At 36.9% G+C, this 23,381-nt stretch overlaps 1 protein-coding gene across 1 annotated transcript in view; it reads right to left on the bottom strand.

Annotated features, from left to right (window-relative positions):
- Positions 1-13,905, bottom strand: part of LOC100599361 (UDP-glucuronosyltransferase 2B19) — a 50,844-nt gene extending 36,939 nt beyond the window's left edge. The window contains exon 1 of the mRNA XM_030818438.1: positions 13,863-13,905. Within this exon, the coding sequence (XP_030674298.1) occupies positions 13,863-13,905 (43 nt within the window). The remainder of the gene's footprint in view (positions 1-13,862) is intronic.
- Between the last annotated feature and the right edge of the window lie 9,476 nt (positions 13,906-23,381).

Genomic DNA, 23,381 nt, shown 5'->3' on the forward strand with positions numbered 1-23,381 from the left:
ATTCTATTTTTCTTTTTAGTCTAGCTATTTGACAATTTTATTTATCTTTTCAAAAAAAACCTCATCTTAGATTAGTTGATTTATTTTCCATTTTTCCATTCTTAATTACATGTATTTCAGCTCAAATATATATTATTTCTTTTTTTTCTGCCAACATTGGGCTTAGTTTGTTCTTTCTTAGCTCTTTTATGTGTAATGTTAGCCTGATAATTTAGATATCTTGTTTTTTTCTTTTTTAATATAGTTGTGACTACTATAAACTTCCCTCTTAGGGGTGTTTTTGCTGCATCCCGTAAATTTTGGTATGTTGTGTTTTTATTTTCACTTGTCTCAAATTTTTTATCTAATTTTCTTTTTCACTTGCTCTTTTATGTATTGCTTATTCCACAGTGTGTTGTTTATTTTTTATATAAGCTTGACTATTCTACTTTTATTTCCACTATTGATTTTGAGTTTTATTCCAGATGGCTGGAAAACATAGTTGATATGATTTCAATCTTAAATTTGTTAACATTTGCTTTGTGACTTAGCGTGTATATGCCCAGTAAGGAAATTGCTGGCTCAAATGGACATTCTACCTCTAGGTCTTTGAGGAAATGCCACACTGTCTTCCACAATGGCTGAAGTAATTTATACTCCAACCAACAGTGTAAAACCATTTTTTTCTCTGCAACTTCACCAGCATCTGTTTTGTTTGTTTGTTTGTTTGTTTTGTTTTGTTTTGACTTTTTTATAATAGCCATTTGGACTGGTATGAAATGATGTCTCATTGTGGTTTTAATTTGTATTTCTTTAATGATCAACAAAGTTGAGCTTTTTTTCATGTTTTTTGGCCCTATATATGTCTTCTTTTGAAAGTGTATGTTCACATTCTTTGCCCACTTCTTACCGGGGTTGTTTTTTTCTTGTAAATTTGTTTAAGTTCCTTGTAGAATCTGGATATTAGACCTTTGTCAGGTGGATAGATTGCAAAAAATTTCTCCCATTCTGTAGGTTGTGTGTTCACTCTGATGGCAGTTTCTTTTGCTGTGCAAAACCTATTTAGTTTAATCAGATTCCATTTGCCAATTTTTGCTTTTGTTGCAATTGCTTTGGGTGTTTTCATCATAAAATCTTTGCATGTGCCTCTGTCTTGGGCAGTATTCCCTAGATTTTCTTCTAGAGTTTTTGCAGTTTGGGGTTTTACATTTAAATCTTTAATCCATCTTGAGTTGATTTTTGTAAATGATGTGAAGAAGGTGTCCAGTCTCAATTTTCTGCATATGGCTAGCCAGCACTCCTCACACCATTTATTATATAGGGAGTCCTTTCTGTATTATTTTATTTTGTCAAGTTTGTTGAAGATCAGATGGTTGTAGGTGTGCAGTCTTATTTCTGAGTTCTCTATTTTGTTCCATTGGTCTATGTGTCTGTTCTTGTACCAGTACAATGCTGTTTTGGTTACTGTAGCCTTGTAGTATAGTTTGAAGTCAAGTAGTGTGATGCCTCCAGCTTTGCTCTTTTTGCTTAAGATTGCCTTGGTGTCTTTTTTCTTTTCACATAAATTTTAAAATAGTTTTCTCTAGTTCTGTGTACAGTGCAAATGATAGTTTAATAAGAATAGCATTGAATCTCTAAATTACTTTGGGCAATATGGCCATTTTCAAAACACTGATTTTTCCTATCCATGAGCATGGAATGTTTTTCTATTTGTGTCCTCTCTGATTTATTTGAAGCAGTGATTTGTAGCTCTCCTTGAAGAGTTCCTTCACTCTCCTTATTAACTATATTACTAGGTATTTTATTCTTTTTTCGTGGCCATTGTGAATGGGAGTTCATTAATAATTTGGCTCTCTGCTTCCCTACTGTTGATGTATAAGAATGCCAGTGATTTTTGCATATTGATTTTGTATCCTGAGCCTTTGCTGAATTTACTTATCACCTTAAGAAGCTTTGGGGCTGAGATGATGGGGTTTTATTTTGTTATTTTATTATTTTATTTTTTTATTACTATCCCTAATGCCTAGAATGAAATCTGAATAAATGAATAAATGTCAAAATCTTTAAAATTTTGCATAAGCTTTTTTAAAATTATACTTTAAGTTCTAGGGTACATGTGCACAATGTGCAGATTTGTTACATATGTATACATGCGCCATGTTGTTGTGCTGCACCCATTAACTCATCATTTACATTAGGTATATCTCCTAATGCTATCCCTTCCCCCTCCCATAACCCATGACAGGCCCCAGTGTGTGATGTTCCCCTTCCTGTGTCCAAGTGTTCTCATTGTTCAATTCCCACCTACAAGTGAGAACATGCGGTGTTTGGTTTTTCTTTCTTGTGATAGTTTGCTGAGATGATGGGGTTTTATAGATACAGGATTATGTCATGTGCAAATATGTGACTTCCTCTCTTCCTATTGGAATACCTTTTATTTCTTTCTATTCCCTGATTGTTGTGGGCACAACTTCCAATACTATCTTGTATAGGAGTGTTGAGAGAGGGCATCCTTGTCTTGTGCTGGTTTTCAGAGAAAAGGCTTCCAGTTTTCACCCATTCAGTATGATGTTGGCTGTGGGTTTGTCATATATGTCTCTTGTTATTCTGAGATAGGTTCCCTCAACACCTACTTTATTGAAAATTTTTAATATGAATTAGTGTTTAAATTTAGTAAAGGCCTTTTCTGGGATCATTGAGTTAATTGTGGTTTTGTCTTAATTTCTGTTTATGTGAGGAATCACATTTATTGCTTTGCATATGTTGAACCAACCTTACAGACACATCTCACATGTGAAGACACATATAGGCTTAAAATTAAGGGATGGAAGAAAATCTAGAAACAAATGGAAAACAGAAAAAAACAAGGGTTGCAGTCCTAGTTTAAACCAACAAAGATCGTTAAGCAAAAATTAAGGCATTACATAATGGGGAAGGGTTCAATTCAACAAGAAGATCTATCTATCCTAAATACATATGCATCCAACACAGGAGCATCCAGATTAATAAAGTATGTGTTAGAGACCTACAGAGAGACTTAGATTCCCACACAATAATAGTAGGACACTGTAACACCCTACTGACAGTATTAGAAGATCATTGAGACAGAATATTAACAAAGGTATTAAGGGCCTTAACTTAGCTTTGGATCAAGTGAACCTGATAAATATCTGCAGAACTCTTTACCCAAATTTAACAGAATATGCATTCTTATCAACAAATGGCACTTTCTCTAAAATTGTTCACATAATTGGAAGTAAAACAATCCTCAGCAAACACAAAAAAACTGAATTCATAACAAACAGTCTCTTAGACTACAGCACACACAAATTAGAACTAAAGATCAAGAAATTCACTAAAAACCACACCAACATATGGAAATTGAAAAACCTGCTCCTGAATGACTTTTTGGCAAACAATAAAATTAAGGCAGAAGTTAATGGGTTCTTTAACTATTGAGAACAAAGGGACAATGCACCAGAATCTCTGGGACACAACTAAAGCAGTGTTAAGAGGGAAATCTATGCACTAGATGCCCACATCAAAAAGCTGAAAAAAACTCAAGTTAATAACCTAACATCTCAACTAAAAGAACTAGAGAACCAGAAGCAAGCAAACCCCAAAGCTAGATAAAGACAAGAAATAACCAAGATTAGAACTTAACTGAAGGAGATACAGACACGAAAAACCACTTCAAAATTCAATGAATCCAGGAGCTAATTTTTTGAAAAAGCTAATAAAATAGATACACCACTAGCTAGACTAATAAAGAAGAAAAGAGAAAAGAATTTAAAAAAATTAAAAACCAATGAACCAAACAAAGAAAACAGTATTATTACTGGGGATAATTTAAAACATGGGGTACATGTGCAGGATGTGCAGGTTTGTTATGTAGGTAAACATGTGCCATAGTGGTTTGCTGCACAGATCAACCCATCTCCTAGGTATTAAGCCCAGCCTTCATTAGCTATTTTTTCTGATACTCTCCCTTCCCCTGTTTCTCCTTCAGGTCCCAGTGTGTGTTGTTCCTTGCCATATGTCTGTGTCTTCTCATCGTTCAGCTCCCATTTATAAGTGAGAAAATGTGGTGTTTGGTTTTCTGTTCCAACATTAATTTGCTGAGGGTAAGGGCTTCCAGCTGCATCCATATCCCTGAAAATGACATGATCTTGTTCCTGTTTATAGCTGCACAGTATCCCATGGTGTATATGTACTACATTTTCTGTAGACAGCCTATCACTGATGAACATCCATGTTTTGCCATTATGAATAGTGCTGCAGTGAACATACATGTGCATGTATCTTTGTAATAAAATCATATGCATTCCTTTGGGTATATACCCAGTAATGGGAATGCCGAGTCAAGTGGTATTTCTGGTTCCAGGTCTTTGAGAATTGCCTCACTGTCTTCCACAAGAGTTGAACTAATTTACATTCCCACCAGCAGTATAAAAGTGTTCCTTTTTCTCTGCACCCTTACCAGCAACTGTTGTTTTTTGACTTTTTAATAATTGCCATTCTGACTGGTGTGAGATGGTGACTCATTGTGGTTTTGATTTTCATTTCTGTAATGATTGGTGATGTGGACATTTCATTGTTATTTATGTATTTATTTATTTAAGATGGGGTCTTGCTCTGTTGCCCAGGCTGGAGTGCAGTGTTGTGATCTAGGCTCACTGCAACCTCCACTTCTTAGGTTCAGGGGATTGTCATGTTTCAGCTTCTTGGAGTAGCTGGGAGTACAGGCACCCACCACCACGCCTGGCTAATTTTTGTATTTTTAGTAGAGATAGGGTTTCACCATGACGGCCAGGCTGGTTTCGAACTCCTGACTTCAGGTGATTTGCCTGCCTTGGGCTCCCAAAGGCTTCTTTTTTTTTTTTTTTTTACATATTTTTGTTGGCTGCACATACATCTTCTTTAGAGAAACCTCTGTTCATGTCCTTTGCCCAATTTCCTATGGAGTTGTTTTTCTTGAAAATTGCTTTAAATACCTTGTAGACCTAATAGACCTTTGTCGTATGGATAGGTTTTCAAAAATTTTCTTCCATTCTGTAGGTGTTCTGTTGGGAAAACCAAAATCATTTTTAGCTGAAATGGAAAATAATTAAAAAGAAGACAGATGTGTACATCAGTGAAGTAAATATTCTACTATATTTTAATCCTCTAGAACCAAAGTCTTTAGAGTTTTCTAATCTTTTCTCAAATTTTTGTTTAGCACTCCCCCCAAGAAGTATAAAGCATCCTGGGAAATATTTCAATATAACCAGCAATAATAAAACTATCAAAAAAGGATTTTCTGAAGATTCTTCTAAAATTTATGACAGAAATAAGAATGATGACCATCTTATTTTTGTAGAAATGGAATAAAATTGAGACTAACAATCAGTAATTCTCAATGATCTGTGGTGTAGTCAGTAGGCTAATTAAAGAAAGAACCAAATAAAATCTCTGTATTAATGCTGAATATTTCAGTTTATTACTGGTATTAGAAAAGTTGGCTGTTCAACTCTTAAAACAAAGATTATACTCACCTTAGCAAGAAGAGCTACAACATTTTCTAAAGTAAAAACTTACTATACTAAACATATATGTGATGTTCTATATATGACAATTTTTATTCTATTTTATGATACTTAGTTAAAAATAAAGAGTTTCTTAATTCTTTCCTGAAAAACTGTTCCAAAAACTGTTTCAAAATCCAAAAGTTATAATCGTGGAGCCACAAGTTAAAAAAGATGGACAGCATTGTATTTTTTACTCTTTCCAAAAAGGTCTTTATGTCTGTTAGTCCTGTCATAGGCACAGATACATAGGAAGGTGGAGGTGGAAGTTTCCCAGGGCTTCACTCAATATTGCCACCTACAGAAGCTCTAAGTTTGAGCACAAAAGGAACTGCAAATAACTCAGCAATAAACTCCCCACAGGGAAAGGCAGAGTCCATAAGCACTACAATTTATTTGGGTTCCTCTTGCGTCTTCACAAGTGTCTGATTGTAGACAAAACTCTCACACAGAGTTTTAAAAATTTCTCTAGATTCAGAAAAATTATTCAGTTCTCTTGCTGACTGCCAGGAGGTCAAGCTTGACAAGATATTCAGGACTAGGTCCAGAAATTCATTATGTACATTCTCAAAATTCACTTTGTCATGTGGCACTTGGACCACCTCAAAGTTCAATGCAGAAGGCTTCCTATAGTCAGTGAAAAAGCCTGTGTGTGTGAGTCAACACTGTTACCTGGTGACCCCTCTCTATGAGTTCCTCCGAAATATTCTTGACATTAAGCCAATGGCTGATGTTACAGTGCTGCCCCAGTACTTTCTCACAGAATCCACAGCCAGCACAGCAGAGCTGAGGTAGCAGAATTGTGAAAACCCACTTCTCAGACACCATGATGGCAGCTGCCTCACATACTGCTGTGCAGAGTTTGAGTGTTTACTGAGCAGAGTTAAAATGACAATTTAGGCAAACAAGTTAAAAGTTAATTTTTAAATATTAAAGATTATTAGCTTTTTGTAAGTTTAATATTTTTGGAGGAAATCACACAGAAATACAATATGTCAGGGAAAAGTTCATGCAACTCTCTAGAACTTGGAAATAAAATACATAAAATAGAGATAATTTTAGATTGATGTTAAGAAAAATTAAACAATAACTTTTAGAATTAATGTTTTACACACTGAAACATACACACATAAACCAACTGACATCCATTGCACAATAAGTCCAAGGTTCCAGATGGCTTAGGGGAATACTGTTTCATATTACTTGCTCACTTTGACTACCCAATAATTTAATAATAAAAATACATTTCAAGACCTATAAGAACCATTTTGATAAATTATATATATTTAGTACAGGGTGTTCAGTATTTCAGAGGAAAAATACAGTAAGTTTTGTATGGAACAACTAAGAAATGCTGTTGACTTATGAGGTGAGATGAAAGGTTTGGTAGGATTTATACGATGTTGCCAAAGAAGGAATTTCATAATAATTAGAAGAAATAGAAAAGATATTTGGTAATCTTCCCAGTGGGTATGGATCACAGAGAAAGTTGAGAGCAGAAGGCTACAGAATAAAGCTAACTTGAAATAGGAGAACATAGTCTCTATAATGACAAATTATGGATTTGAATTCTAGTTTATAGGTAAAAAGATTTACTCAGATTTTAAAGGACGGTCATAAGCTCAAGCTTTTAGCAAGTAATTCCAACAGCCATGAATTGGCATATAAAAGCAAAACTTTTAAAATGACAAAAAGATTAAAAATGTACATTAGTAACCTAAGTATGTCATCCAAATGGCCTGATGAAACGTGAACTGATTATAGTAAATGTGAGAAACTGATGGGACTTGTGATTATTTATTATATCTGAGACCAGAAAAAAAATATAGAAGAAAAAACACACATGTTGTTTTTGTGTGAATGAGCAAAAGTTTGATAATGTCATTAGGAAAAATATTATGCCCACAATTAGCAGGAAGTTTTAGAATAAATATAATCTTTCTGACATTTTTTTTCTGCACTGATTGATTTAGTGATTAAAACCAACTCTGTATAAATGTTTTTATGGACTATGGATATGCAGATTTAGGTACATAAACAATGTTTATGGACCTTCAATACTCAGGGTTAGGCAAAAAGGCAGCGTTTTAAGATAGGGAATGAGTAGCATTCCTCCATCTACTCAGATATCTATCTTTCTATGAAAGGAAAATAAATCTCAGAGCCCCAAAATCACTAAGTCAAAGTGAACAGCCAAGCTGGGAGCTGTGTCATGCAAACCTGCCTCCCGTTTTATTCCTAAATAAGACAGCTATAAAAATAAAATCTCTAAATACCTCCTTAACGGTTTTCTCACTAGGGTCTTCTTTGCGTGCACCAAGATCTTTACCCTAAAACAGTTCTGTTGAATTTCACCCCAGCAATGTAAATTGAGAGTTAATCTTCACAGGCATGGAACAAAGGACAGAAGTCAAAGTAATTCCACTACTCACCTGAGACAAATGTGTAACTTACTGCTTCCTCTGCCCTTTCAATATTATCATGTGTAAAATTGCAGATTCACTGAGCTAGATGAATGCATAAATGACTATTGTTCTGTCCCACTCTCACAAAAGAAAGATGAGGAAATATAGTCAGAAAAGTGTAAAGTCTACTAAAAGATATTAAAAATGAAATATAGTATCGCACAAATAAACACAAATAGCTATAAATTTTATGTTTAGAAACTACACATACAACAATAGATTTTTTAAAAGTCTACTTATTTCCTATCAAAAACACACACATAAAATTTAAATTAGAAAACACTTGAAGTAAACTTAAGAAAAATATATCACATATATTTTTCACACACATATATATCAAAATATATCACATATACTTGACACAATTACAGACATCAGAAAATGACTGATTTCAATTCAAAAACATTACCAAAAATAAAACAAGTAGTGAAAAGTAATATCAAAATATTTAATTCACTAGTGATGACAGCTCTCAGCCCATGCGACACAGCCACTGTTGGAGTTGGGAAGTACTGCTGAGGCTGCATGCTCCATGAACTCAGTAGGAAACAGGAACAGGCAGGAGCCCCATCCTTTTCTGAGTTGGCAGGGTGGTAGCACTGTGCTCCCAGACGCTGCTGCAGCTTCCCAGCTGTGGCTACAGACTTGGGCATCCCTGTATTCATGGGGGTTCAGGAAGCCCCCCTGCTCCTGAAAGCTCAAAAGTGCCAGCTCCCACTGCCTAGCTTCTCCTTACTCCCAGAACCCAGTCTGGGGTAGAGCAAAGTTGTGTCCAACCCTGGGCACTATTGTGACATGGCTGGGCATGTGCATTCTTGGGGCAAGGCTGACACACCAGCCCCATGACACCTCAGCCCCCTCCAGACTTTGAGCACAGATGAACATAGGAAGGCAGCCAAGTGGGGACTGAGGATGGCTCAGCACCATCCTGCAGGTGCCCCTCGGTATTAACAGCCTGAGTGCCATGGATGACTTGTTCATGGCACAGGAGACAGACTCCTGGGTGGTAAGAGGCAGATCCCTGATGAAGCCCTGCCTTCAAGCTAGGGGCACCCTAAAGCCTAGAGGCTGATATGTCAGTTCAAGATGAAGGGGAGTAAGAAATTATGGTGCCCTTTCCATGCCCACCCATGTTCAGCCCATGGGCCAGTCAGCAAGCAGTTCCTCCCTTCTGAGCACATAAAAACCTCCAGATACAGTCAGACTCTAACAGACATTGGGATGACCTACCTGTGGAAAGGAGCTATCCACTTAGGGTCTCCCGAGAGCTATTATGTCACTCAGTGAAGCTCTTCTCTGCTTTGCTCACCCACCATTTGACTGTGTACCTAATTCTTCCTGGACATGGGACAAGAACTCAGGAACCACCTAATGGTGGGACTGAAACATCTGTAACACAAACCAGCATGAAACATGTTCCCTACTTGCCATATTGCAGGTGACAAGAAAGAGAAAAGAGCTGTAGCTCTTTGGGGAGCCCAGACCTAAGGTCCCCTCAACCAGGGACATGACACCCTCTTTGGAGCTCTGCAGTTCCTGACATCTCCAAGCTTCCAGGTGCCACCACATTCCCCTCATCCAGATATGGGTGACTGCAGCAGAAGCTGTGTGCAGCACGTCTGGTCCAGCTGCAGCTTAACACAGAACTGGTACCTGTGCTGGTGCCTGGAGCTGCCCACCTCTCTGCACCAGCCAACATGCCTGGCTGTGCTCAGTGGCTGGACCTTGCACTCACTCTTCTACACATACCTCAGTGCTTCATGCCTAGCTTGATGTTGGCAGGTGTGGGATCCAGGCTGGTAGCAAGAGCCAAGCGCAGCCTGCTGGGCCAAGTGGGTGGAATGAGCCCAGCAGGTGCAAGCAATAGTTAGGCAGAAAGTGCCACCACACACAGAGGGTTCTGGCTGGTGAAGTGACATCCCGAGGATCCCATGACACTAGCAAACTATAATAGTCTGTTATATAAAGGTAGCTAACATGAGCACCTTAAATTCTATAAAGCAGGAATTTTCTCAATTAAAAGCAGAATGTAACAATTACCCATCATCACAGAAATTTTGTCACTGTTCTTTCAGGAACTGATATGTCAAATGATGCAGCAAGTGTAGTATATTAATGATTTGAGCAAGAAGTCTCTAACACTGATGATTTAACGGGCATATATAGCCTTTTTTATCCAAGATTTAGAGACGATGTGTTCCTGAGGAAAAGATCATTGGTTGGTGAGTAGTTAACTAATGTTTACTGAGACATGGAAAAAGATGCAAATATATCTGTTAAAAATGTTTCAGCCTTCTAGAATATGAAAATTAAAATAAATAATATAGGTTTACATTTAATATGTAGATTACTAGTGAGAAAAAAGAAATTAGAAATCATCATATTTACTTCACACACATATACACAATTAAAAACACATTATACACAACCTAAGTTTGAATGTTTCTGATAATTAAGAATAATACGAATTATCAATCATTTTTCTCATGTAGACTATCCGCTAGGTGGGAGGCAACAAACATGAAAAATCTACAGGTAAACTTCAGAGATATTAGGGACTTAGTTCCAGACAATTGCAATACAGTGACCATTGCAATAAACTCAATCACACAAATGTTGTGGTTTCCCAGTATATATAAAAGTTATGTTTATAGTATTAGAGAGTCTATTAAGTGTGCAAATAACATGATATCTAAAAAATAATGTACACACCTCAATTGAAAACATTTATTGCAAAAACGCTAACAATTATCTGATCTTTAAGCCCCGTGGTAATCTTTTTGTTGCTGGAAGGTTTTTGCCTCCATATTGATGGCTGCTGACTAATCAGAATAGTGATTTCTAAAGATTGAGATGGCTGTGGCATTTTCTTAAACTAATGCAATAACATTTCACACATTGATTGACCCTTCCTTTTATGAAAGAGTCCTCCTTAGCATGCAATGGTGTCTGACAGCATTTTACCCATGGTAGAACATCTTTCAAAGTTGAAGTTCATTCTCTCAAACTCTGCTGCTGATTGATCAAGCATGTTTATGTAATATTCCAAATCCTTTGTTGTCACCTCAACAACGTTCAGAGCATTTTCACCAGGAGCAAATTTTATCTCAGGAAACCACTTTTTTGTCCAATGCAGAAGAAGCGAATTCTCATCTATTCAAGTTTCATCATGATATTGCAACAATTCAGTTACATCTTCAGGCTCCAATTCTAATTCTAGTTCTTTTGCTATTTTCACCACACCTGCAGTTGTTTCTTTAACTGAAGTTTTGAGCTCTTCAAAGTCATTCATAGGAATTGTGATAAATAAATCAACTTCTTCAAAACTCCCTTTAATGTTATTTTAACCTGCTTTCATAAGTCATGACTACTTCAAATATCTTCTAAAATGTTAAATACTTTACAGAAGGTTTTCAATTTACTCAGCCGATATCAATCACAGAAATTACAATTTAAGATAGCAATATCCTTAAAAATGTATTTCTTAAATAATAAAACTTGAAAGTCAAAATTATACCTTGATCCATGGGTTGCAGAATAGATGTAATGTTATCAGGCATGCAAATAACATTAATCTCCTTGTACATTTTGATCAGAGCTCTTGCATTAGCATGTGCCTTGTCATTGGGCAGTAAAATTTTGAAAGGAGTCTTTTTTTTCTGAGCAATAGATCTCAATACTGGGCTTAAAATAGTCAGTAAATCATGCTATAAACAGATGTGCTGTCATCTAGGCTTTGTCATTCTATTTATACAGCAGACGCAAAGCAGCTTTATCATAATTCTCAAGGGCTGTTAGACTTCCTAATACATAAACATTGTCTTCAACTTAAAGTCACCAGTTGAATTACACACTAAAAAAAGAGTCAGCCTGTGCTTTAAAGCTTTCAAGCCAGGCATTGACTTCTTATCTTTCGCTATTAAAGACTCAGGTGACATATTTTTTCAATAAAGGGCAATTTTGTCTACATTGAAAATCTGTGTTTTAGTGTGTTAATCTTCACCAATTATCTTGGCTAGATTGTTTGAATAATTTTCTGCAATGTCTACATCAGCACCTGCTGCTTTACTTTGCACTTTTTTGTTATGGTGATAGCCTCTTTTGCTAAGTTTCATGAGCCAATGTCTGCTAGCTTCCAACTTTTTTTCTGCAGCTTCCTCAACATATTTCAGGCTTCACATATTAAAAAGAGCTAGAGTCTTTCTCTGGATTAGGCTTTGGCTTAAGGAATGTTTGTGGCTGGTTTGATCTATCCAGATTAAATTTTCTTCACATCAACGATAATGCAGATTAACTTCATACCATTTGTGCATTCACTAGAGTGATACTTGTAATTTCCTTCAATAACTTTTTGTTTCTGTATTCATGACTAGGTTAACTGCTGCAAGAGGCCTAGATTTCAGCCTATCCCAGCTTTCAACATGCCTTCCTCACTTATCTTAATAATTTCCAGCTTTTGATTTAAAGTGAAAGATGTGGTACTCTCTCTTTCACTTAACACTTAGAGCTTTGTAAGGTTATTAATTGGTTTAATTTTAACATTGTTGTTTCTCAGGAATAGGCCAGAGGAGAGGGAGAGAGACGGGAAAAAGTGGTTCATTGGGCACTCAGTAGACAAATAACATGTAATGAGTTTGACATCTTATATGGGCATAATTTGTGACACCCCCAAACAATTACAATAGTAATATGAAAAATAACTGATCACAGATTAACATAATGAATATAACAATGGTGAAAAAGATTAAAACTTTATGAAAATTAGCAAAATGTTTCACAAAGATATAAATTGATGATTTGCTGTTGGAAAAATCATGTTAATAGGTTTGTTTGATTATAAGATTGCCACAAACCCTCAACTTATGAGAAAAAAAAACAAATATCTGCAAAGCATAATAAAACAAAGTGCAATAAAATAAGGTATGATTATACTATGAAATATATTATAATGCATCATGTTTCTGGTGCAGGGTGATCAGAAAACCAGAGAACATAAATACCCCTCTATGGAGCAATCAGGAAAAGCTGTTGTGACAGATCACATACAGGGTAAGACAAAAGCTTTGGCAGGATCTAGGCAGAGTGTGGCTAACGGAAAGAATTCACAGTGAGTAGAAGAATGAGAAAAGGTCATGATATTTAGAAAGCATTCCAATAAGTATGAATTTTAGAGTAAATTGTGTGCCAGAGATTATTTTTAAAAATTGATTGAAATTGGAGACCTTATATAGCTTTGTATAGTATATATGGAGTTTTATTCTAATATACAGGAAAAATAACCAAGTATTTAAGAAAACCAGTCAAAATGTCGTGTTTTTTTGTTTGTTTATTTATTCTGTTTTAAGCAATCAACTCTTGCTGCCAAACACAGATTGACAAGTAAAGTCAAGAGCTCACATGTAGGAAAAATGATTAAAATGTGTATTAGTAGGTTAAGTATGAAACGATAAGGGCTGGGGCTTGTCTTGATAATAGTAAATGTGAAGAACAGAGATTAAATTTGTGATTACTGACTACATCTGAGACTAGAAGAAATGCACAAAAGCAAAGGCACTGATGTGGTTTCTACATGAATGATCAAAACACAGATAATGATATTAGGTAAAGTATGATACCAAACATGAATGGCATGTTTGGAAAAAAAAATGAACAATTTGAAATTTGTGTTCCTTCAGAGCTTAATTTTTAAATAAGTCTTTTCCATATAAATAATTATAAATTTTTGGAGACTCATCGTTTTGGGCAATGTGATATAGTTTCAAGATATGGGTTAGACAATAAATTATCTACTCAGATATCTATGCACCTGCCATTTTTCACATTACATATTCAATGCACAGTTTATAGCACTTACCTAATCCATTCGTTGATGATACATGTAAGAGTGCAAAAAGCATTATGATATAGTCCCTGTGCTCAAGCAGCTCACATGCTTATATTTAAACAAGTTGACTAACATTTATGTTTATATTAAAGAAAGGGCTCCAGGCTGGGCAAGGTGGCATCAGGGTAACTGTGCATTGGGGAATGGAGAATGATCAGAACTTTCAGGGCCTACTGGACAATGGCTCTGAGCTGACATTGGTTACAGGGAACACAAAATGTCACTGCAGCCCTCCAGTTAGAGTAGGGGCTTATGGAGGTCAGGGAATTAATGGAGTTTTAGCTCAGGTCCAAATTACAGGGGCTCTAATATGTCCCTGGACTCATCCAGTGGTCATTCCCCTAGTGTCAGAATGCATAATTGGAATGGACATACTTAGCAGCTGGTAGAATCCCCACATTGGCTCCTTGATCAGTAAGGTGAGGGCTCTTATGGTGGGAAAGACCAAATGGAAGCTGTCAGAACTGCTTCTACCTAGAAAAATAGTAAATCAAAAACAATACTGCATCCCTGGAGGGATTGCAAAGATTAGTGCCACCGTCAAGGATTTGCAAGATGCAGGGGTGGTGATTCCCACCACAGCCTCCTTCAGGTCTCCTATTTGGCCTATGCAGAAAAGAGACAAAACAGACAAATCTTGAAGAATTACAGTAAATGATTGTGAACTTCACCAAGTGGTGGCTCCAATTGCAACTACTGTAATAAATGTGGTTTCATTGCTTGAGCAAATTTACACATCTCCTGGTACCTGGTATTCATCCATTGATTTGGCAAATGCCTTTTTCTTCATTCCTGTGCATATGGTGCACCAGAAGCAATTTGCCTTCAGCTGGCAAGGCCAGCAATATACCTTCACTGTCTTGCCTCAGGGGTATATCAACTCTGGCTTTGTGTCATCATCTTGGTTCCTGAGATCTTGATTGTTTTTCTCTTTCACAAGATATCACACTGGTCCATTACATTGATGACATTATACTGATTAGACTGACCCAGTGAGTGAGAAGTGGCAGCCACACTGGACTTATTGGTGAGACATTTGCATGTCAGGTTATAGGAAATTAAGCTGACTAAATCTCAGGGAGCTTCTACCTCAGTGAAATTTCTTAGGGTCTAGTTACATGAGGCCTGTCAAGATATTTTCTCTAAGGTTAGAATAAATTGTTACATTTGGACCCTCCTTCAACCAAGATAGAGGCACGACACCTAGTGGGACTATTTGGATTTTTGTAGAAACACATTCCTCATTTGGGTGTGTTACTCCAGCCTATTTATTGTGTGACCTGAAAGGCTGCCAGTTTTGAATGGTGTCAAGAACAGGCAAGGGGCTCTGTAACAGGTCCAGGCTGCTGTCCAAGTTGATATGCCACTCAGGCCACATGACCCAGCAGATCCAATCATGATTGATGGGTCAGTGGCAGATGGTGATGTTGTTTGGAGCTTCTAGGATTTTGGAGTAAGGTCCTGCCATCTTCTGCAGATAACTACTCTCCTTTTGAGAGACAGCTCATGGCCTGTTACTGGGTCTTGTTGGAAACTGAATGTTTGAATATGAGTCACCAAGTTACCATGCCATCTGAACTATCTATTATGACCTGAGTGCTTTCTCACCTATCTAGCCATAAAGTTGGACGTGCACAGCAGTGCTCTATCATCAGATGGAAGTGGTATATATTTGACTGGGCTCGAGCAGCACAAGTAAGTTACATAAGAAAGTAGCTCAAGTTCCCATAGGCCTCACCCCTGTTACCCTGCTTTCTCTCTCCCAGCCAGCACCCATGGCCTTGTGGGGAGTTCCCTATGAGCAGTTGACAGAAGAAGAGACCTGGTTTACAGATAGTTCAGCATGGTATGGAGGTGTGATGATTAATACTGAGTGTCAACTTGATTGGATTGAAGGGGGCAAACTATTGTTCCTGGGTGTGTCTGTGAGGGTGTTGTCAAAGGACATTAACATTTGAGTGATTGGATTGGGAGAGGCAGATCCACCCTCAGTCTGGGTGGGTACCATCCTAGCTAGCACAGCTAAGAAAAAAGCAGGCAAAGGAACGTGGAAAGACTAGACTGGCCTGAGTCTTCTGGCCTCTATCTTTCTCCCGTGCTGGGTGCTTCCTGCCCATAAACATCAGACTCCAAGTTGTTCAGCTTTTGGACTTTTGAACCTACACTAGTGGTTTGCCAGGTGCTCTTGGGCCTTTGGCCACAGACCGAAAGCTGCACTGTCCGCTTCCCCACTTTTGAGGTTTGGTTATGCAGACTGGCTTCCTTGCTCCTCAGCTCGCAGGCAGCCTGTTGTGGGACTTCACCTTGTGATTATGTGAGTCAATACTCCCTAATAAACTCTTTTTCATATATGCATATATCCTATTAGTCCTGTTCCTCTAGGGAATCCTGATTAATTCAGCAGACACCACCCAAAAGTGGACAGCTGCACCACTACAGCCCCTTTCTAGCACACCCATAAATAACACTGAGCAATGCACCTGGTTGTGCACTTTGCTTGGAAGGAGAAATGGCCAAATGCTTGATTATATACTGATTCATGGGCTATATAGCCAATGATTTGGCTGGCTGGTCAAGGACTTAGAAGAAGCATGATTGAAATATTTTTGACAAATAAATCTGAAAAAGAACTATGTAGATTGACCTCTCTGAGTGGTCAAACACTGTGACTGTATTTCTGTTTTATGTGAATACTCATGAAAAGGTAACCTCCATAGAATTTTAATAGTCAAGTGGTTAGGATGACCTACTCTGTGGACACCACTCAGCCTCCTTCTCCATCCACTCCTGTCATTGCCCAGTGAGCTCATGAACACAGTAGCCATTGTGGCAGGAATGGAGGTTATGCATTAAGCAACAGGGACTTCTACTCACCAAGGTTGACTTTACTACAGCTATGACTGAACGTCCCTTCTGCCAGCAGCAGAGAAAAACATGGAGCCCTTGATGTGGCACCATTACTCAGGGTAATCAGCTAGCTACTTGCTGACAGGTTGATTACACTGGACTTTTTCTTTTTTTCTCATGGAAAGGGCAGCTGTTTGTCCTCACTAAAATACACACTTCCTGCAGATATGAATTTGCCAATCCTGCACTCAATGCTTTTGCCAAGAATATCATTTGTGGACTCACAGGATACCTTGTCCACTGTCATCATATTCCACACAGCATTGCCTCTGACCAAGGCACTCACTTCACAGGTAAAGAAGTGCAGCAGTGGGCTCATGCTCATGGAATTCGCTGGTCTTGCAATGTTCTCTGAGGCATGGCATCATCCTGAGCCAGCTGGCTTGTTGAATGGTAGAATGACCTTTTGAAGTCACAATTACATCACCAACAAGGTGACAATACTTTGCAGGGCTGGGACAAAATTTTCCAGAAGCCTCTGTATACTCTGAATCGCTGTCAAATATATTCTACTGTTTATCCCATAGCCGAGGTTCATAGGTCCAGGAATCAAGCAGTGGAAGTGGAAGTAGCACCACTCACCATTACCTCTAAAATAAATTTTGCTTTCTGTTCTCAAAACAATTTGTTCTACTGGCCTAGAGGCCTTTAATAATCAAGTGGTTAGGAGGACCCATTCCGTGGACACCCCTTAGCCACCTTCTCCATCCGCTTCTGTCACTCCTGTCAGGGAGGGAAGAATGCTGCCACAAGTAGACACAACAATTACTTTATTAAACTGGAAGTTAAGATTGTGACCTGGCCACTTTGGGCTCCTCCTTTCTTTAAGCCAACAGAATACAAAGGGAGTTATCATGTTGGCTGGAGTGATTGACCTGGATTACTAAAATGAAGTTAGACTACAACTCCATAATGGATGTAAGGAACAGTATTTCTGGAATACAGGAGATTCCTTAGGGCATCTCTTACTATTACCATGCCCTTTGGTTAAGATCAGTGGGAAACTACAACAACTAAATTCAGGCGGGACTACAAATGTCTCAGACCCTTCAAAGGGTTGGAATAGCCCACCAACTAAAAAATGATGACCAGCTGATTTGCTTGCTGAAGGCAAAGGGAATACAGAATGGGTAGTAGAAGGTAGTTATTAACACCAGCTACAACCTCATAAACAGTTACAGAAACAACAACTGTAATTGACATGAGTATTTTCTCCTTATTTTATTAAGAATACGTTTGTGCATGTATATACTTGTACTAAGAAAATATCTTCATTTTATTTCCTTTCTTTTTTCTTTATCATGTAACATAAATTTATTTACTTCATATTAACATTTAAGTGTTTTTAACTTAACGTAATAGCATTTTGGTTAAGGATTAATGTACTTCCAGTTGTAGAAAGAATAGCTATATTATGTTAGATGTAAATATAATCTTATTATTTTCTGTATTTGGTGATTAATACGGTTTGAAGAGATGTGTATTAGTGCCATGTTGACAAGGGATGGACTTGTGACAGTAAATATTAAGTGCTAACTTGATTAGATCGAGGCATGCATAGATAGCTGGTAAAGAACTGTTTCTGGGTTTGTCTGTGAGGTTATTGCCAGAGGAGATTGAAATTTGAGTCAGTAGACCAGGAGTGGAAGACTCACCCTCAATGTGGGTGAGCACCATCAAATTAGCTCCCAGCATGCCTAGACCATAGCAGAAGGAAGAAAGTGGAATCAGCTGTCTTGCTGTGTCTCCTGGCTGTTATCTTTCTCTCATGCTAGATGCTTCCACCTATTCCTCCTGCCTTTGGACATGAGACTCCAGGTTTTTTGGCCTTTGGACTCTTGAACTTAACACTAGTGTTTTGAAAGTTGCACTCTCAGGCTTCCCTGTATTTAAGGCTTTTGGTCTCAGACTGAGCCACTACTAGCTTCTTTCTTTCTTCCCCAGCTTGCAGTTGCCCTATCATGGGACTTCACCTTGTGATTGTGTGAACCAATTATTTTTAATAAACACCCTTATATATACATATATCTGTTGCAGGAAGTCAGGGACCCCAAACATAGGGACCGGCTGAAGCCATGGCAGAAGAACATGGATTGTGAAGATTTCATGGATATTTATTAGTTCCCAAAATTAACACTTTTACAATTTCTTATGCCTGTGTTTACTGCAATCTCTAAACATAAATTGTGAAGATTTCATGGACACTTATCACTTCCCCAATCAATACCCTTGTGATTTCCTAGGCCTGTCTTTACTTTAATCTCTTAATTCTGTCAGCTGAGGAGGATGTATGTCACCTCAGGACCCTGTGATAATTGCGTTAACTGCACAAATTGTAGAGCATGTGTGTTTGAACAACATGAAATCTGGGCACCTTGAAAAAAGAACAGGATAACAGCAATGTTTAGGGAACAAGAGAGATAACCTTGAACTCTGACCACCGGTGAGCTGGGCAGAACAGAGCCATATTTCTCTTCTTTCAAAAGCAAATGGGAGAAATATCACTGAATTCTTTTTCTCAGCAAGGAACATCCCTGAGAAAGAGAATTCACCCCGAAGGTGGGTCTATAAATGGCCCCCTTTGGTGTGGCCATCTTCTTTGGTGGAAACTGTAGGGATGAAGTAAACCCCAGTCTCCCATAGCACTCCCAGGCTTATTAGGAAGAGGAAATTCCTACCTAATAAATTTTGGTCAGACCAGTTGCTCTCAAAACCCTGTCTCCTGATAAGATGTTATCAATGACTATGGTGCCCGAAACTTCATTAGCAATTTTAATTTAGCCCTGGTCCTGTGGTCCTGTGATCTTGCCCTGCCTCCATTTGCCTTGTGATATTCTATTACCTTGTGAAGTATGTGATCTTTGTGACCCACACTCTATTCATACACTCCCTCTCCTTTTGAAAGTCCCTAATAAAAACTTGCTGGTTTTGCGGCTTGTAGGGCATCACAGAACCTACTGACATGTACTGTCTCCCCTAGATGCCCAGCTTTAAAATTTCTCTCTTTTGTACTCTGTCCCTTTATTTCTCAAACTGGCCAATGCTTAGGAAAAATAGAAAAGAAACTATGTGACTATCAAGGCAGGTTCCCAGATATATATCCTATTAGTCTGTCCCTCTGGAAAACCCTAATACAACCATTATCAGGGAGAGTACCAAAATAACTCATATGTCTATAAGTTGTCCCTGGTACATTTGTATGGTAAAGCCTTCTCATTGATTCAATAATAATGAGGGAGTTTTTCTTACACTCATATAGGAGAGGAGTCCATATTTAGTATGAAGTAAAAAATTAGGTGGGTCTTTTTATTATCTCTACTTGGTTATGGTAAAGAAACTGTGATACTGGAATCTTTTTTGAATTCTTTGTATGTAGTATATGAATAAATTTGGTTTAATTAATTGTATATTTATTTAATAGGATATTATAGTATAAAAATGAACAAACTACAGTGATATGCAAAAATGTAGATAAATTAGACATCATTGAATGAGTTAGACATAGGATATTTTTAAATTACTTTATTACCTTATTTACACAGATGCAAAGACATACAGATTTCAGTCATTAGCCAGAGATGGGAGAAAGAATCAAGAGTCACATCTCTGCCATTTAAGTAACATGTAGACATTTATCAGCCAAATGCTTACCTCCAAAGCAAGATATAAAGACTTCCACTTTCTGGTTTCTTTGTATTGGCATTTATCATTCCACGGTCTGTGTAAATATTTCATTTACTTTTCCAACAACTAACTGGTAGGAACAAGAGTTACAACCAGAAAAACACATAGAATAGAATGTAGTTAGAAAGATAAAAAGTTAAGGTGCCAGAGCTTTTAAAACTTAGTGTTAAGTTTTAACAAGGAACCTCAAGATTTTCACTCAAGGGGGTATGATATTATATTCATATTTTGAGGATAAGATGAGAGAAAAGATTATGTGAAAACCATTTATATTCTTTACTTTCATGAATATTTGGTTCTTATAACTGGAGGTGGAAATCTAAAATAATGTTACTGTTTTGTAGGGCTCCTACACATTTACTATTTTCCACCACCATGTGAGAATAGCTGTATATGGAAAAAGAGGAGTACAGTCCTTTTTGGAGAAAGTGAAATTTGGAATGATTCACAAAACTTTGACACACTCATAGTAAACAAAAGAGGAGGTGACTGCAGAGTAAAGAAGAGAAGCAGAGTACACAAGAAAGTTGTGAATTTTTTAGTAGTGCTTTCAGGTGGAATGTAATGACAGATAAGATGAATAATACATTTCTTAATATAGGTAAGAGCATAGGTAGTACCAAGCTTGAATTTAAAACACTAGCACCTGCATAGAACTTGAAGAAAACATGAAACACATAAGAATCTTCCTTATCTTTAGATGGAATCAAACTGCTTACTTCTAACCTAAATGCTACAATCTTACCTACAAGTATAATCATCCTTTTCTACTCTTCCTCTTCCATTGAATTAATTTCTATGCTGAGTTTCACTTCTATTAATGCCAGTCTTCTGGAGATCCTCACCTTATCAAGTACCCCACCTTCCTTTTTTCTGTATCCATAACTTCCCTTCCATCATAATTCTTTCCCATTTAAAATCAGAGACAGATAATTTATTTTCAAATAGTATTGACCCTGGGCTCCATCAGTTTATGGTAAATTGTTCCCCAATAACTACCAACGAGCATAGCATTGTAAAATTATATGATCTACTTGTCACTGTTCTCTTATTGGTAAAATGTGTCCAAAACTAATATGATTTTTTATAATGTTTAAGAATTTATTGAGTTAGTACATTACACTTAGAATAACATCAAGCATTTTACATAAAACAATATTACAACATACTGGATCTTGATCTTGATGCCACATCTTGATGCTATGTCTTCAGGCTGCTATTGCTTTTGATGGCTTACCTTTAAGTTTCATAGATCTTAGAGCCATTCAAGTTTCATGTTATTCCTTTTATTTTCCATTCACAACTTACTTTTATGGGAGGTGTCTATGCATTTCATCTTCTTTCCTTACTTTCTATTTTGTAACTCATTTTCTATTGCTACCATTTCATTGAAATTGCAAACATGCCAGAATCAGTAAAAAAAGTCTTCAAGTCAGATTTCAAAAAAATTTTCAGTCATTTTATTGACACAATCTAGAATTCAATATTATTTTACTCTACTAAAATTCTTATTTTGATTTATGACTCACCATAGCTTCACAGTTTTCTCAGATTTTTTACTTCTTCTCTCTTCTTTATCAGATATGACAGCCTGTTTCTACCTAGTAAATGTGAGTGTTTTTATTTATTCATTAGTTCAGTCAACATGTCTCAAATTTGTCCTTTGTGCCCAGATCATCACCAAGTACAAAGAATGTGGAGACAAATGAGATCAGTCCCTACATTTTGCTATCTTTATTTTATTGATTGATGCATATCTAAATAAAAAAGTGACAAGATAAACAGAGTAGTTAAATTTGGGAAGAAAATTATGGGAATTATATAAACATATTTTGAATGCCTATGTTTCAATGGCTTTAAAGGAAGTTATTGCAAAAATTATTTTATTTCAGTATTTTCAACTTGTAGCCTATAATTTAAAGTTCAGCTCAGATGCTTCTCAGGTATAACCAGTGTATGGTAATTTTTGTTCTTGATTCTTTTCATGCTCAAGATCACATCAATGAATTCAAAAAGCCTATAAATTTGGTGAGTGTAGGTTATTTGCCCAGATGTGTCATCTAATAAAGTATATTATGAACACATTGTAAAATGACATATAGAGATTGATAGAAAATATTTTTTATCATATAAATACTGGGACTTCTCATGTTTAAGACTGATTTTATTTAGACTACCTGGACTCTAGAAGACTTAAAGGTCAATATTTAATTATAGGCTGGTTATCAGAGACTGGGAAAGCTCACAAGGTTTCAAATGGCTCAAATCTTGTCTGACTCTGAGGTTGTTCTCATCCTTAATTGATACACAGATGCTTTTTATGAAAAATAAGAACACTGGTTATCTGTTTTATGCAGCAGTATTCATGACTCTTCAAATTATCACTGTTTGCAATATGTTTTAACATGTTTATTGTGGGCAAGTTTTGTGAGCTCAAATTTGAAACTTGCTTGTTATAATGCTGATCAAAGATCCACAAAGAATGAGTGTTTCTAAGTTGGAAAATACATAGATAAAAAAGAAAAGATTAGTTTAGGGCTTTGAATTTTTAACTCATGAAAGAATAAAAAAAAAAAACCCTCTGTGGAAGGAAGTCGTAAGTAATGCCTAATATCATGTAGCCAAATTGAAATCATGACTATCAGGCCCAAAATCTAATTGTAGTGGTGAATCACAATGACTGTTCAATGTGCAAACTCATATATGTCTCTAATTTGCCTAATATTACATCAGGAAACTGAGTAGAAATGAAGGGGACTCTGAGATTTAGGGAGGAATATTTCAGCAGACACAGACAACTTAGAAACTTGTACTTCTAAAACTCCTTGAACTTCTTTTATGGGCTAAAAGATACCCTCCTTCTCTATCTGAAAACACTAATTTTGTGTTGTGTAAGAC

The sequence above is a fragment of the Nomascus leucogenys genome, chromosome 9 (assembly GCF_006542625.1).
Source record: "Nomascus leucogenys isolate Asia chromosome 9, Asia_NLE_v1, whole genome shotgun sequence".
NCBI classification, from domain to species: Eukaryota; Metazoa; Chordata; class Mammalia; order Primates; family Hylobatidae; genus Nomascus; species Nomascus leucogenys.